The sequence below is a fragment of the Vombatus ursinus genome, unplaced genomic scaffold (assembly GCF_900497805.2).
Source record: "Vombatus ursinus unplaced genomic scaffold, bare-nosed wombat genome assembly UNPS02014847.1, whole genome shotgun sequence".
Taxonomy (NCBI): domain Eukaryota; kingdom Metazoa; phylum Chordata; class Mammalia; order Diprotodontia; family Vombatidae; genus Vombatus; species Vombatus ursinus.
In genome coordinates, this window is record NW_020954625.1 from 4,785,200 (window position 1) to 4,801,395 (window position 16,196).

The following is a 16,196-nucleotide window of genomic DNA, read 5'->3' on the forward strand; positions in this document are numbered from 1 at the left end:
TATCTATCTATCTATCTATCTATCTATCTATCTATCTATCTATCTATTGATCTATCTATCCATCCATCCATCCACCAAGCTATCTGTCTGCCTGTCTGCCTGTCTATCTATCTATCCATCCATCCATCGAGCTATCTATTTATCTATCTATCCATCTATTCATCCATCCATTTAAATCTACACCCATATATACATTTACATACACACATATGTGTGTATATCTATAGCTATATCTCCAATCCTAGTCTCTCCCATGAATTTCAGTCCCATATCATCAACTGCCTATTGAACAACTCAGCATGTCCAAAGCAGAACTCAGTATCTTTCCCCACAAACTTTCCCCTCTTCCAAACCCCACTATTTCTGTCAAAGACACCACAGCTCTTCTAGCCTCCAAGGTTTACAACCTTCAAGTTATTCTAGATTCCTTATCCTTCCTAAACCCACATGTTTACATGGTTGCTAAATCTTGCTGTTTCTACCTTTATAGCATCTTTTTGCATCCAACCCCTTCCCCCCATTCACACGGTTATGATCTTGGTTTAGGTTCTCATTGCCTCTTGCCTGGATTATTGCAATAGCCTCCAAAGTGGGTTCCTTTGCCTTAGTCTCCAACTCCTCCCTCCATCCTGAACACAGTTACCAAAGTGATTTTCCTTAAGCACAGATATGACCATGTCACTGCCATATGCAGTAAACTACAGTAGCTCCTCCCAAAAAGTATGAGTGTACACATATGTATACATGTATATATACAGATGTAAGTGCACATACATATGTGCATGCATATGTCAGATATGTATATATATTTCCCCCTTTGTTTAGTTTCTAGAGCCTTTCACAACCTGGTCCCAGCTTATCTTCCTCATCTCATTATACATTACCACCCCCCCCCAAACTCTTCCATCTAGCCACACTGGCCATCATGAATGGTCTTCCTCATGAATGACACACATGCCATCTCCTGTCTCTTTGACTTTTTTCTGCCTGCCCGCCATGTCTGAATGTGCCTGTCCTCACCTCTGCCTCAAGGAATCCCTCTCTTCCTTCAAGGCTCAGCTCAAGGGGCACCTTCTGCCACCCCCACCCACCACTTCAGGGTCCTCCCTTCCTACTTGGCTCCTATCTAATTACTTTGGATTCCTTCTTTTCAGGTTTATTCTCTACATACTTATGTGTGCATTTGTTGTCTCTCCTGAGAGAACGCAAGCTCCTTCCAAGCAGACATTGTTTCATTTATTATATTTCTATCCCTAGCACGGTGCCTGGAGGACTTAAGCACGCACTTAATAAATACTTGTTAATGATTGAATGATTTTTTTCATTGTTGTATCCCCAGGGCCTGAGACAAGGCTTGGCACATAGTACTTAATAAAAGCTTGTTGAATTAAATTGTTTTCCCAATTCTCTGCTATTCCCTGCTTCAATGAACAGAATATAGAATGAAGCTCCCCTCCCAGCCCTCCTGACCTGGCAGAACACCACCTAACAATGTCCATGTCTCCTGGGTTTGATGAACAATCAACCAATTGAACAACAAGCATGCATTAAGTGCCTACTTCTTGCCAGCACCAAGCTAGGCAAGAGCCCACCCAGCAGGAGCTGTTACAGACCTTCTGGCCCAGGAATCCAGGCAGGCCGGGGCTGCCAGCACTCCCCTTCTCACCCTAGAGGAGAAACACAGGTGGGTTAGGAGGTTGAGAGAAGACATGATTGTACTCAGAGACTCATCTAGATAGATTCGACTTGTCCTCTCCAGAAGCCTCCACGGTCTCATCCTCTAAACTCCACCTACATTGTTCTGGGTTGGCCTTTGACCTCTGGCTGCCAGCTGAGCCATGATCCCAACACTCATGACTCCTAGCCCAAACATCATGGGCCATAGCATTGGTGAATAGTGATTCACCTGCCAACCCAGCATGAGATACCATTTGGGCTGGTGAAGAGCAAATCTCATCTATTCTATCATTTGGGCCTCTTCTGAGCAAAGATGGTGTGATGGAAATGCACTGGAATCACAAGGCCTGGGTTCAAATCCTGCCTTTGGTGTTTGCTAAACATGTGATGTTGGGGCAGTCGCTTAGCCTCTCTGGGCCTCAGTTTCCTCATCTGTAAAATGAGCGACTTGGGCTATACAGCTTCTGAGGGACCCTCTAGTTTTGATTTTTATGATCCCTTGCCTGGGGCTTGGTGCCAAGGAGGTGAAGTGGGAGCTCTCATTGCCAATATCTTGGCTCAGAGAAGAACACACTATGTTCTAGGGAAGACCCCTGGGGGTTCTTGATGCCCACTGTTATTTTTCTGAGAGCATATATATACTCAGAAAAGTACGATTCCAGGTAACAATAACAATTTCCACATCTCGACTCCCATTTCCATAATCAGTGAACAAATAGGTATTAAGCACTTATTATGTGTCAGGCACTGTGCTAGGTGATGGGGGGGAGGGTACAAATACCTAAAAGGGACAGTCCCTGCTCTCAAGGGACTACCATTCTACCAGAATTCTATAGGGCTTTAAGACTTGGAAAGGTTCAGCCTACAGACTCCCTGAAACAAGCATTCTAGGTGTTGTTTTCATTTTACAGATGAAGAAACTGAGGCTCAGAGAGGGGCCATTCCTTGCCCATGATTGTACAACTAGAAACTCAGGTCTTCTACATCCCATATTTCCAATGCTCTACAATGCTAATAAAACCCACCACACTCAAGGATTTCTCCCCATTCTCTCCCATGCCTGCCCAAAGTGAATTTCTTAGCCCCTCTACTCCTAAAATGCACAAAGGTCAATGAAAAGGGAATTTGCTTTATTCAAGTCTGAGAGTGAGACACTGGGAGGGGAGAGAGGAAGACCGTGGATGGCAGTGTCCAAGGGCACAGAAGGACACACCATTTCCTCTTGCCTTCTGATTTCCCCATGGCAATAAATAGCTCCTAAGGAAGTCAGGTAATGCCAGGCAGGGACGCGCCGGGCATCTCTAGTGTCAGCAGTGGGAGACTTTGCCAAGCTTGTCTCTCACTTCCCCTTCCTGGGGCCGCATGCACACACATGGAGGTCACATCCAAGTCCAACGTGGATGGGGAGGGAGGCACATGTAGAAGGGAACAGAGGGGGAATGAGCCACACACAGTGTCCTACCCTCTGCCCCCTCTTCCCTGGCACACCTGGGGGCCCTGGCATTCCCGAAGCTCCAGACTCTCCCTTTGAGGCAAGGCAAGAAAACAGAGTCACTGATGAGAAGACGGAGGAGGTGTCCCACCCCGAGCCCCAGGGACTCAAGGAATCCCAGCATCTCAGAGCTGGAGACCTCAGAAGGCACCTGATCCACGCCCACTAGCTTAGCAGTAATTCTCTCCATAGCATCCCTGCTAAGAGATCAGTCAGCCTCTGTCTGACCGCCCGCAGTGATGGAAACTGAGACCTCCTATGGCTGCTCACTCTATTATCTCCAAGTTTTCCCCCCAACACTAAGTCTAAATCTTCCTTCCTTCAGTAACCATCCACAGGTCTTATTTCTACCCTCAGGACCAAGCTGAAGACGTGGAATCTTTTCTCTCCCTCATGGATCTTCAAATATTTGAAGGCAGCTACTGCGTGTCTTTTGGTCTTCTCTTTTCTGGTTCAAACAGCCCCGGTTCCTCCAACTGATTTCTCCCTTCCCTCCCTGCTTTTCAGTTTCCCTTTTGTGTGTTGTTTTCCTCAGTTAGAATGTAAGCTCCTTGAGGGTGGGGATTGTCTTTCTTTATGCTTGTTAGCATAAAGCACTTAGCCTAGTGCCTATCACATACCAGTAAGTGCTTAATCTTTCTCTCCCTCTGTCCTTCCTTCCCTCTCTCCCTCCTTCCCTCTCTCCCTCCCTTCCTTCCTTCCTCCCTGTCTTCCTGCCTTCCTCATACCGGTCCCCTTTTCCTGGATGCGGCTTATTTCATCAAAGTCCTTCCTAACATCTGGCACCACAAATGTAATGCCCTCCTCCAGATGTGGTCTGACCAAGCTGGAGGACAGTATGTTATCATTTTCCTCGTGCTGGGCACTATGCCTCTCGTTATGTAGTCAAAGGTCATGTTAGAGCTCTGGGTTTTGTTTTGTTTTGTTTTTTGCAGTGGAAGATGGCAGTGGGTATGATGGATATTGTTTTGAACTTGAAGTCAAGAAGACCTGGGTTTGAATCCTGCCTCATAGCCTTACTCTCCATGTGACCTTGGGTCACTCAGGCCCTCTGGACCGCAGTTTCCCCAACTTTAAAAAGCAGTTGGATTCTAAGGTTTCTTCTGATCTCCAACAGTGATCCTATGACTCTTTAAGCTCCTGTAACCTGCTAAAACCCATTTCCACGGATAACAATAATGGAGACAAGGGCAGGAGCTCTCCAGCTGAAGGGGATTCAGAAAAAACTGAACAGAGACCAACCGGACATGGCAAACTGAAAGACCTTTTGGACCCTGGAACGTGGCACAGTGTGCAGAGAACTGGGTTTGGAGTCAGGGGCCCTGTGGTTCAATCTACCATTTAGTAGCTGTATGATGTTAGCCAAAGCACTTCCCTTTTTCTAGGTCTCAGTTTCTTCCTTTGTAAAGTGAGTTTGTAGGAGAACAAAGGGAAAAACCTCAATGGCTCTAAATCCTAAGGTAATCGCCTTAGGTCACCTTTCCATTTATTCTGAGTTTGTCTTGTCTATTCAGATAAGTGACTTTCCTCATTAGAAAGTAAATTCCTTGAGGCAGCTCTTTTTTGAGCTTGGAGCAGTCCCTGGCCATAGTGACAATTTAAGAAATGCTTGTGAATGGGTTATGTGAACCTGTTTCCAGTTCAGACACTGACCCCTGCATCTGGCCCTTTCAACTCCAAGATCCACGTGCCTAACTCTATATTGTGACTTGTTCTCACTGTATTTTGGACCCCTGACCACCCAGGACTATTTTGGCAGCGTGACTAAACCAGGAAGGGTACCCCCAAGCTAGGCAGACTCTTCTCAATTTGCAACACTCAATCCAAGCCCCTTAGAAACAATCTAATCCAGGGATTCTTAACTTGGGGTCAATGGACACCCAAGGCATCTGTGAATAGATTTCAAGTGGTCTGTAAAACTGAACTGGAAAAAAAAATCACATGTTTATTTCAGTACAATTGCATAATTCTGAGAAGGGATCCACAGGTTTCACCAAAGAGATCAGACACGCATGCACACACACACACACACACACACACACACACACATCCTCTAATCTAATCCAACCCTCTCATTCTATATCGATAAAAGAAGCTAAGTTTTGGAGAATGACTTCTCTCAAGTCATACCCAGGTAGTAAGTAGCTGAGGTCCTCTGACTCCAAATCTGGTGCTCCAGGAGGGGGGAAAGCAAAAGGGAGCAGAGCCTGCTTCAGGGATAATTGGGATTATTTTTGAGTTCTTATATCCAAATGCTACTCCTAGTAGGGTGACATGTAGGGACTGGGCTGGGAGTAAGAGGTGTCGTGGAGAGAATAGTGGAAGGAGGAACCAGCTACCAGGATGATGCGCTGGAGGCCACATGTGGCAACATCAGTGGCCATGAAAGCTGAGGGAGGGAGGGAGGTAGAAAGATGGGTGTCTGCTACCCAACAGCAAACACCAGGTGTCTTTGCTGGGGAGGTCCAGAGCTACAGAGCTGGGCATCTTTTGCCACCAGTGCCCACCCAGACCCACCCAGATACTTGGAAAGGACAAGAAAGCCCAGAGCAATTGTAGTTGTGGGGGCAGCCCTGCCAGGGAAGCTTGAACCAGCCATGGCAATACCTTGGCTCACCCTGTGAGCAAGAAAGATGGGAAAACAAGGAATGAAGGAAAAAAGGGAAAGAAATTCAGAGGCAGAGAACGTCCTGACCTTTCAGAGCAGCACCCAGGGAGAGTCACTGGATCATCTTGGAATCACCAAGACCTGAGTTCAAATCCAGACTTTGACACATACCTCCTGTGTGACCCTGGACAAACATCTCAACCCCTCACTGCCCACAGGCCCTCCTGAGGCTACAAGTTATAGATGAAGTGTGGATCTGCATCCCCCAAAAGCCTCCTTGCCTTGGCTGAATGCTTTCCAAAATGGGAAAATAACCCTGATGTAACTCATCCTTACTGCCTTCCAGCATTTCCTTCGCTATTTGGGGAGCCCTAGTCCTTTTTGAGGGGAGGCAGATGACCACATCCTAGACTTTAAGCTGGAATGCAAAGCTGAGATCTTCCTGTCCAAGTCTCTCATCACACAGAGGAGGGATCTGCCGTTCTCCAAAGCAAAGCGACTCGCCCTGATTCGCACACGTAATAAGTAGCAAAGTCAGATTTGAACCCGTGTCCTCTGATTCCGCATGCAGCAGCATCCTTTTTGTGGTACCATGAGGAGGCCTGGGATCCCTGGGGGAAGTTCTAGCCTGGTTAGGAGTCAGCTGGATTAGAGAAGAGAGGGTGTGTATGCAGGAATGGGGGGAGGTACGGGCCTATTTGTATCAATTTATGCTGAATGAGGAAAACCTTAAGGCATGAGTGCTCATTATCATCCTTGTGAGTTTAATCCGGCTGTGTGACCCTGGACAAGTCATGTCACCCTGTTTACCTCAGTTTCCTCATCTGTAAAATGAGCTGGAGAAGGAAATGGCAAACTACTCCAGTATCTTTGCCAAGAAAACTCCAAATGAGGTCAAGGAGAGTTGGATATGACTGAAACTATTTAATAACAGCAATAGCATGTATATAGTGCTTCAAAGGCTTGCAAAGTCTTTTACGAATATTATCTCATTTGATCCTTACAACAATCCTGAGAAGTACGTGCTATTATTAACCCTATTTTTACAGATGAGGATACTGAGGCGGAAAAGCCAGGTGACTAGCTCAGGGTCACACAGGTAGCATGCTTCTGAGGCTGGATTTGAACTCAGGTCTTTCTGTCTCCAGGGCCAGCGCTTTGTGCACTCTGGTGCCCCCTAGCTGCAGTGTGCTTCCTCCTCAACTAGCCTGGGAGGCTGGTAGAACAAGAGTTATCATTCCCATTTTACTGATGAGGAAACTGAGGCACAGAATGGGAACATGGGAAAGGTAAAGGTCACCCAGGAAGTAAGGGGCTGGGATTTGAGTTCATTCAAGCCTTTCCTCCTTGACCGCACTGTTCTAGTGCTGCCCCTGATCCTACCCCTCCCAGATTAAGTTTTAAAGTCAAACTGACCTTCATCCCGAAGGCAGCTGTCCCTGGAGCCCCCTGACAGAGAGAAAAGACAAGGACATTTATGGGAGGAAGGAGAAAGACAAGTGAGAAAGTAGAACATACTCATACCATGCACGCACCTCCCAAAGCCCTGTCTCTTCTGGTCTCCCTGCAGCAGGCCAGGGGCAGGGGTGGGGCTAGGTTCCCCTCCTGAAAAGCCAGGCTTCTGGAGAGTGCCCTGGCTTTCCCTGTGCCCCAGCTTGAGGCCCCACAGAGTCCCTGGGGAGGGGGATGTCTCTTAAGTCCCAGGGTGATTCCCAGGTTGGAGAAGGGAATCCCCAGGGAGGGATTCAGGGCAGAGGAGAGAAGGCAACTGGTCAACCAGAGAGCCACCAGACAGATTGCCTGGGACTCTGGGGTTGAAAGGAATAAGGCTAGGAAAAACGATCAAGCCAGATCTTTGGGGATTTCCTCAGAAGTCAAGCAAGGGAAGTGGAGGGCTGAGAGCAAGATGGACCCTTCAGGAAGAGGGATCTCAGGAAGAGATAAGAATGACTAGCTCCAGTTTCTAGCAGGTTTTAGGACACATGAGGTGATTTCCTTACAATCCATCTGAGGGAGACACAACAGTTATTAGTGTGTCTATTTTACAGATGAAGAAACTGAGACACAGAAATGGGAACGTGACCCGCCCATGGACATACAGAGCAAGCTAAGGTCAGAGCTGGGATCAGGTAGTGAGGGAGAGAGAAAAGAAATGCAGGGAAGCCAGCAGAGCTCAGTCCATTCTTCTGAAAGGTACCTTGGGTCCCGGCCTTCCTGGCATCCCGGGCATGCCCCTCTCCCCCTGAAGTGAGAAATGAGAAATGACAGTGAGAATAGAGGCATGAGCCTTGGGCACCAAGATCCACCAGCAGTGTGAGGCCCTGCCCAGAACAATCCAGAGAGAGCAGGGCCAGTCCCTTATAGAAACAATGATCTTAAGAAGAATTCACATTTCCGTGGAGATTAAAGTTTGCAGAGCATTTTCCTCTGGTCCTGCAACATAGGACGGCTAAGTGTTATCATACCCACTTTAGAGGGCAGTAAGCTGAGGCTCAGAGGTGCCATAGCTGAGAAGAGCTGAAATCAGAGTGTGATGCCAAATCCTATCTCAAGACACTTTCCTCTACACCCTGTGTGATCAAGGGGCTTGTCTGGCCCCGGGTCGACTCCCAGGGAGTGGATTATGGCACAGTCTCCAGAAAGATCTGTTACATTTCAAGAAAAGGAGTGATCCTAGGACCTTAGGGGCAGAGCTGGAAGGGACCTCAGGAGCCAATCCAGTCCATCCTCCCAATTTTACAGATGAGAAAACTGAGGCTCAGAATAGTAAGTGACACTGTCCTTTCCACTGTGCCAAGGGAAAGGGAGAGGCAACTGGAGGCAAGCTGCTAATCCTACAATTTGCCCTGAAATTTCATGCCCCCAAGCCCTACCTCCAACCATCATAATGCTGTCAGTTTTAAAAAGAACTATCCTTAAAAAATGCTGAGAGGATGGGGCAGGTGTTAGAATGCCCATTGTGCGGATGAGAAAATAAGTTTGGAAAGCCTAGCTAGTACATTCAGGATTTGAACCCAGGTTCTCGGATTCCAAGCCCAGCACCGCTGCCTCTGTTTGAGCCTGGCAGCAGCAGCTCCTTTATCTTTTTGTCTGAAGGCTCCCAGAGGCTCCTTCCTTTCCTGTTTCCTAGGGCTGGTCCTTCCCACAGGGCATCAGCACATCTGGGCGTCTGTCCAGGGGCCTCTGGGGCCACCTGCATTTGGGATGAGTAATCCTGGCAGCTCCCCTCCCCCACTCTGTCCCCACTGATTTAATAAATGCCTTTTGACTGATTGACTCACATCATGGGAGCTTGCCCAGTCGGCTTGGTGGAGGCTTCCAATTCTTCCCACATCCCCTTCATCACCTGACCATCATTTTTTTTTTTTTTGAGCAACAGAATTGTTCTGATGTCAGTTAGGAGAAGAGATAGAATCAGTTTTCCTTTTCTGAAGGGATAATTTTCAAGCTGGAGAGATTATCTTCATTTTACAGTTGGGGAAAGTGAGGCCCAGAGAGGGGAAGGACCCCTGGTGGGAATCACAGAAGTCCTCTTGCCTCCAGATTTAGTGCTTAGTCTCCTACTGTACAAATATCACCAATTATCTTTTGTTGAACGGGAGGAAATGGTGGCGGTGAGTGACAGGATGGCAATCCGCAGATAACAGTAACTCAACATTTCCATGCATTGCATTCTTACCACAACCCCATTGTTATACCCGTTTTACAGATTAGGAGACCAAGTTCCCACTGCCTAAAGCATCAATCTGACCATGCCACTCTCCATCTCAAGATACCTCAATGCCTCCCTATTGTCCTTAGGGTAAGATACCAACTCTTCTGTTTGGCATCTAAAGTTTCTTGCTCTGGCTCTGGCTTGTCTTTGATCCTTCCCCTTCATTAACTCTATCTTCCATTCACATTTTCTGTTGCTCATCTATGATATCCCATCTCCCATCTTGCCTTTGTACCCACTGCCCACCCTGCCAGGAAAGCCCTCCCTCCTCATGCCTGCCTCTTCTAAGTCCCATTTCACATGTGGCCTCCTTGTGAAGCCCTGGCCAGGGCTCTCCCTCGCCCCAAACTACTTGCATTTTCTTTGTATTCAACTGAATGTATATGCACCGCTTCTCCCAGATAGATGATCAGTTCCTTGATATCAGGGACCATCTCATTTTTGTCTTCACATCCCACCTGGCACGTAGTAGGCACTTTAAGATGAATCCCCATCTGTCAGTGGTCCAGCTGGGGCAGGAGCATGGGGGAACAAGGCCACCATTCTTTGGTCAGGAAGCCCCGGGGGTCTGACCCCCAATTTGACAACTTCGGGCTAAGGCAATCTGCCTGTCATTACTGCCTGTTTCCTGAAGGCCAGAGTCACCAAACGGTGATTCTGCAGCTGGTTCCTGCCTCCTCTCCTCTTCATTTCTGGCCCCTCAAGACAATGGTGAGGTCAGCAGGGTCTGTGGGAGGAGCTAAAACAAGACCCCTGAATAGCTTTCATTTAGTCTCCATGACCTCTCCACCCCTACTTGCCTTGGGGGTCAGCCTCTGATTCTGGAAATGACCAAGTTCCTCTAAACCCACATCTCAAAATTCCCTCTGGGCAGCAGCAGGAAGGAGGGAGGTTTCCCAGCTTGAATCTGGTTGCCTCCAAAAATCCTTCCTTCTTCCAAAGAAATGCTTAGGAATAATCTGCTTAAAGTGCAGGCGTGACCTGATGCTTCCTCTCTTAAAAACCTTCAATGGCTCACTATTACCTATGGTGCAGTGGATAGAGCACTGGGCCTGGAGCCAGGAAGACTCATCTTCCTGAATTCCAATCTGGCCTCAATTACTAGCTGTGTGACCTTGGGCAAGTCACTTTATCCTGTTTACCTCATCTGTAAAATGAGCTGGAGAAGGAAATGGCAAACCACTCCAGTATCTCTGCCAAGAAAACCCCAAGTGGGGTCACAAAGAATCTGACATGACCGAAACAATTAAACAACAACAAAATACAGGTGCTTTAGTGTGGTGTTCAAGGCCCTTCCAAAGTCTCTATTCTCCTTCACGTACTCTATATTTAGGAAAATCTAATAATCTAATAAACATTTATCAAATGCCTACTATATGCCAGGCACGGTGCTAAGGACTGGGGATATAAATAATAAAAAGAAAGACATCTGAACAGTTCACTGACTCTTGATCTCGATCTCAATCCAACCTCTGAGCTTTTGGGTAGGATATTCTAGATGGTGGAATATATAAAGTGCAAGATTTGGAGTCAGGAAGACCTGAGTTCAAATACTGCCCCAGATATTCCCATTCTGTGTAACCCTGAGCAAGTCACTTAACTCCTCTGTGCCTCAGTTTCCTCATCTGTAAAATTGTGATAAAGTAATGTTACCTGACTTACAAGACTGTTGCAAGGCTTAAATGAGTTCAAATATTTAAAGTACTTTGCACAGTTCAAAGCACTATATAAATGCTACTATTATTGTTATTATTAATATTGTTACTCTCCAGTGCCTGAAACCCACCCCCTACTCATCTCTGCCTGTGGAAATCTTGACTCTCCTGGAATTAGGAAGAGCTGAATTCAAATCTTGCCTCAGCTATTTACTAGCTGTGTGACCTTGGGCAAATCACTTAACCGCTGTCTGCCTCAGTTTCCTCAACTGTAAAATAGGGATAATAACTTCCCAGGGTTGTTGTGAGGATCAAATGAGATGATACTTGTACAGTGCTTAGTACAGTGTCTGGCACGTAGTAGGCATTTAATAAATGATTGTTTCCTTCCTTCCTTCAGTTCAGGCCACCTTCATGAAGAAGTATCTTCTGAAGTCCACAGTTGAAAAGAGACCTTTTACTTTTTTTCTATTTTAACCCTCTCCTCTAACCTACTCTGTCAGGCTTTTTTTTCGTGTGTGTGTGTGTGTGTGTGTGTGTGTGTGTCCGGGTGGTATCCCCTCATAGTAAGCTCTTTATTTTGTTTTTGTTTGTTTGGACTTTTTGTCTGTTGATTTTGGTGTAGGAAAATCTCTTCTCTGATGCAGATTGCTGAATACTTTGCAACTTAAGAATCCTAGAGTGTGTTTTGGGGGTGCTGAGAAATAAGCTGACCACACAACATGCATCAGAGGTAGTTCTCAAACTCAGGTCTTCCTGACTTTGAGGCCAGCTCTCCTTCCTGCCACGCCAGGTTGCTTCCTGTTATTATTGTCATAACTATTATTACTCTGGCTAATACCGATACGAGCTGACTTACAGTGCTTTAAGCTTTGCAGAGGGTTTTACACATGTTATCTCTTTCAATTTTCATACAATGTTGCTGTGAATAGCTCGTAAGTGTCTGAGAGCCTTTTTGAGGCTGAGAGCTGTATTTTGTTTCATCTTTGTTGCCCTGGAGCCCAGCCCAGAGTGCGGTGGATGTTTGCTAAATGTTTGCTGAGGTGATTTGGGGCCAGATGTGCCTTGGGAGGGTACTAGAAGCCTCAGAAAGAACTGTCCTCAGTTGTGCCTTTGAGTGCCACCTGCAGGCTGTAAATGAGGTCGGTCCACTCACTGTCTGCTCATCCTTAGCCAACGTTTCCTGAGTGCTTCTCTGCTCCCAGGACTCTGGGGATGGTCCACCTATCTACCTGGGAGGGAGTCGGGAATGAGCCTGGCCCCGTTGTCCCATCTGCCTACAGTGGCCAGCAGGGGGAAGCACAGGACCTTGGTTGGAGACCCCATTATCCTTGGAGAAGGTCTGGCCACAAGATCCCCCCCCCCAATCTCTCCCACTCCCCACTCCTGCTTCCCTTGCACCTCTTGCTCAGCTAGCGCCATACGGGTGGGGTAAACGTGGCTCTTCCTAGCACTGCCCCGTGAGGTCCTTCGTCCGGTGGAAGCCAGGTCACCAGGCTTCCTCGACAGTCTGGATGGCCCCTCTCTCATGGGCATACCCTGCAGACCTTTCAGTTCTATGGGGCTCCCTGAAAGACTACTGCATGCTTATTCTCCCCTCCGCTAGGAGAACACAAAGGAAACATCCCGGGGAGCCAAGACGGGGAAGGAGGACAGCTTGCCCAATCAACTCGCCCGCTTACGTTCTCACCTAAGATCACAGCATCCCAGAATCTGGGTCTAGGGCTGAGAGGGCTCTCAGCGGCCAGGGAGTCCAGCCTCCTCATTCTACAGATTAGGAAACTGAGGCTCACAAGGTAACATAACAAAACAGGGGAGATTTGAACTCAGACCCTTTACCTCCAGAGCAAGTATTCTCTCCAGCGTACCAAGGAAACTGACTTGTCTCTTTGCTTTCTCCTCCTTATAAGAAAAGCAGAGGCAGCTGGTAAAGCACTGGATAGAGGCTGGGCCTAGACTCCGGAAGACCTGAGTTCAAACCCACCTCAGACATTTACTAGCTGTGTAAACCTGGACAAGACGCCTTCTGTTTGCTTCGGTTTTCTTAACTGGGGATAACAATAAATTGTACAAATAACAAAATGGGGATAATAATAGCACCTGCCTTCTAGGGCTGTTGTGAGAATCAAATGAGAAAATATTTGTAAAGCGCTTAGTACAGTGCCTGGTATATAGTAAGCACTTCATAAATGCTTATTTCCTCCCTTTTCCTACCTTCTCTCACCTTTTTAGGTTGTTGGGGGTGGGGGTGGGGGAGGAGGACATTGAAACTGTCATCATTTAAATTATCCTTTAATTTTCAGTGGATTTTAACTGGAGCCTGGCCTCGAATCTCGATCTTTACTTGTGTTATTATCTGTGCCACCTTAGGGCAGCTGCTTCCCATCTCTAGTCCTGGGCTTTTAATTCTCTGTAAAATGAGGGATCTGGACTGAATGGGACTTAATTCATTCTCCTGGGGCTGTGAGTGGGACAGGGCTGGGTGCACCGGCTGCTTGGATCTTGTTTTTAGGTGGGAAATGGCCAAGACCTGGGTAGTGAGGAAGTTTCTGGCTTCTTTCTCCAGCTCTTCACTGCTTAGTTTTGGCATGCCCCACCCAGCCAACTGCTCTGGGAATAAATGCTCGGCAGAAGGCCTGGGGGCCCGCAGCCAACTTCTGCTCTGGGCTCTGGGCTCTAAGCAGCAATCCACCAGGTCATGATCCCAAGTACTTTGAGAAGATCTGTTCTAGCCACTCCTGTGGAAGTGTGGGCGACTTATTCTCTGGAGTCAGAGTAAGCCTGTGGTGGGTTTACAACAGTCTCTGACCTGGAGGCTTGGAATAGGGAATGTCCATTCTGAATACAGGCAGATGTGCCAAGTGTGCTTATGGTTAAGGGTAAAGGGAAGAGGCGGGGGGAGATGGAAAAGATAGAGAAGAGGAGAAGGGAAGGGAAAGGAAGGGAAGGGGAGGAGAGGGGAGGGGAGGGGAGAGAAAGTGAGGGGAGAGGTGGGGAGGGGAGGGAAAGGTGCCTCAATAAAATCTCTGAGATACATATGAAAGTGCATGGGAAGATGTGTATATGACGTGTGTGTGTGTGTGTGTGTGTGTGTTCAGTCATTTCAGTTGTGTCTGACTCTTCAGTGGTTTTCTGCAAAGATACTAGAGTGGTTTGCCATTTCCTTCCCCAGCTCACTTTACAGATGTGGAAACTGAGGCAAACAGTTAAGTGACTTGCCCAGGGTCACACAGCTAGTAACTGTCTGAGGCCAGATTTGAATTTAGGTCTTCCTGACTCCAGGCCTAGTGCTACATCCACTATTTATCCAAGAGAAAGTTTGGTAAAGTGGAAAGAGCATGGGATTTGGAGTTGAAAGACAAAGGTTCAGATCCTGATTGTGCCACCCACTACCTTTATGTCCTTGGGAATGTTACTTCTAAAATAAAGGGGTGAGCCTAGATGACCTCACAGGACTTCAGAGCTGCTTGTCCAAGCTGTTGTCCAAGGATACAGGCTTAGGTTGGGTTATGAGAGGCCTAGAGTCTGGAGTGTCCAGGACTTGGTGACAATGGGCTGGGGGCGGGAATAATCTTGGTGTATTCTTTCTTCCTTGGTCAGATCACACTTACAGTGCCATGTTCAATCATAGGTACCACATTTGAGCTGAAGAGCATCTGGAGAAGCAGAAACAGGATGGTGATGGGGCTAGAGTTCTCATTGTATTTTAATCAGTTGAAGAAAATGGGAGAGGTTGCCCTGGAAAGGAGAGGATTCAGGGCAGGGGGTAGGGGAGAGGGACGCTATAGATGTTTTCATGGATCTGAAGGGCCGTCAGGTGGAAGGACGATAACACTTGTTCTCCTGGGCCCCCAAGGTCAGAATAGGAGCAATGAATGGAGGGTACAAAGATGCAAATTTAAGTTAAAAAATCATCGAAATCCTCCTCACGTTGAGAGTCATCCAAAAGTTGACTGGACCTCCGAAAGAGGTGGTGGGCTGAACCTGGATGGCCACTCATCGGCTACAGTCTCATTCAGGAATGGTTTGGACTAGGTGCTTCTGAGGCCCCATCCATCTCTAAATCCTGCAACCCAATGACCTTGGGGAAGCATGGGATAGCTGAGAGAATGCTGGGCAGGGCAGAAAGACCTGGGTTCAAGTCTGTCTTTCCCACTAATTTCCTAATTTCTCTTCTTCTCCGGCTCTCTGCTCTTTCAATCACAGAACATGAGGCTTGGAATAAATCATCCAAAGGGTCCCATCCGGCTCCAACATCTCTGATTCTGTCGGCAGGCAGGGTGAGGGCCTCTTCGCAAGTTTCCACTCATAAAGCTTTTTCCCATGACATGTTTTGACATGAGGCCCTGTCTAGATGTCCCTGATTTTCCATTTCCTACCTAAAAAAATTTTCCATCCAGAAAGGTTTAATAGCAGGTCCTTCAGAAAAGTCTTAACAAAGCCTTCCCTGTGCGTGCATCCAGCCCTTAGCACTAGGAAGGACAGTAGCCACATTTCAGATGTATTGGTATACGTCACTTGTAACCTGGTAGCTACTTTTCAGATGTACTGGAATATCATGTCACTTTTAACCTTTGGGCATGGAATCTGCTGAGATCAGGGCTTGGAAAATCCTGAGATCATTCAGTATAAACCCCTCATTTTACAGAGAAGGAAACTGAGGCCCATGTCCAGTTCCAAGCTTTCGTTTTACAGAAAACTGAGGCCCAGGTGAAATTTCCAAACAATTGGAGGTGACACCATAAGTGGAACTGGTCTGCCTTTCAGGAGAGGGGATTTACCTCACAAGAGTTTTTAAGCAACACAGGGTGAAAAAAAGTTGGTCAGGTATAATATAGAGGAGACTTTTGTTCCAGCAAAGTTTGGCATCTGAAGCCCCTACCATTTCTAAGATTTTGTGAGAAATGAACTGCCTTATTCAACGTCAGCTGAGATTCAACAAAGCCACCGATTCTAAATTCTTGGATTTGTAGTGATCTGGGTTCAAATCTTTGCTGCGTACCATCTATCTGTGTGGCCTTCATCTTTATGGGCCTCGGTTTCTCTCTC

The 16,196-nt window shown here is 47.1% G+C and overlaps 1 protein-coding gene across 1 annotated transcript in view; it reads right to left on the bottom strand.

Annotated features, from left to right (window-relative positions):
* The window catches only part of COL13A1 (collagen type XIII alpha 1 chain), a 212,940-nt gene that overhangs the window by 45,141 nt on the left and 151,603 nt on the right, over positions 1–16,196 (bottom strand). Inside the window, exons 19-21 of the mRNA XM_027840607.1 lie at positions 7,975–8,019; positions 7,194–7,226; positions 1,614–1,667 (exon numbers count right to left, since the gene is read on the bottom strand). Coding sequence (XP_027696408.1) covers positions 1,614–1,667; positions 7,194–7,226; positions 7,975–8,019 — 132 coding nt within the window. The remainder of the gene's footprint in view (positions 1–1,613; positions 1,668–7,193; positions 7,227–7,974; positions 8,020–16,196) is intronic.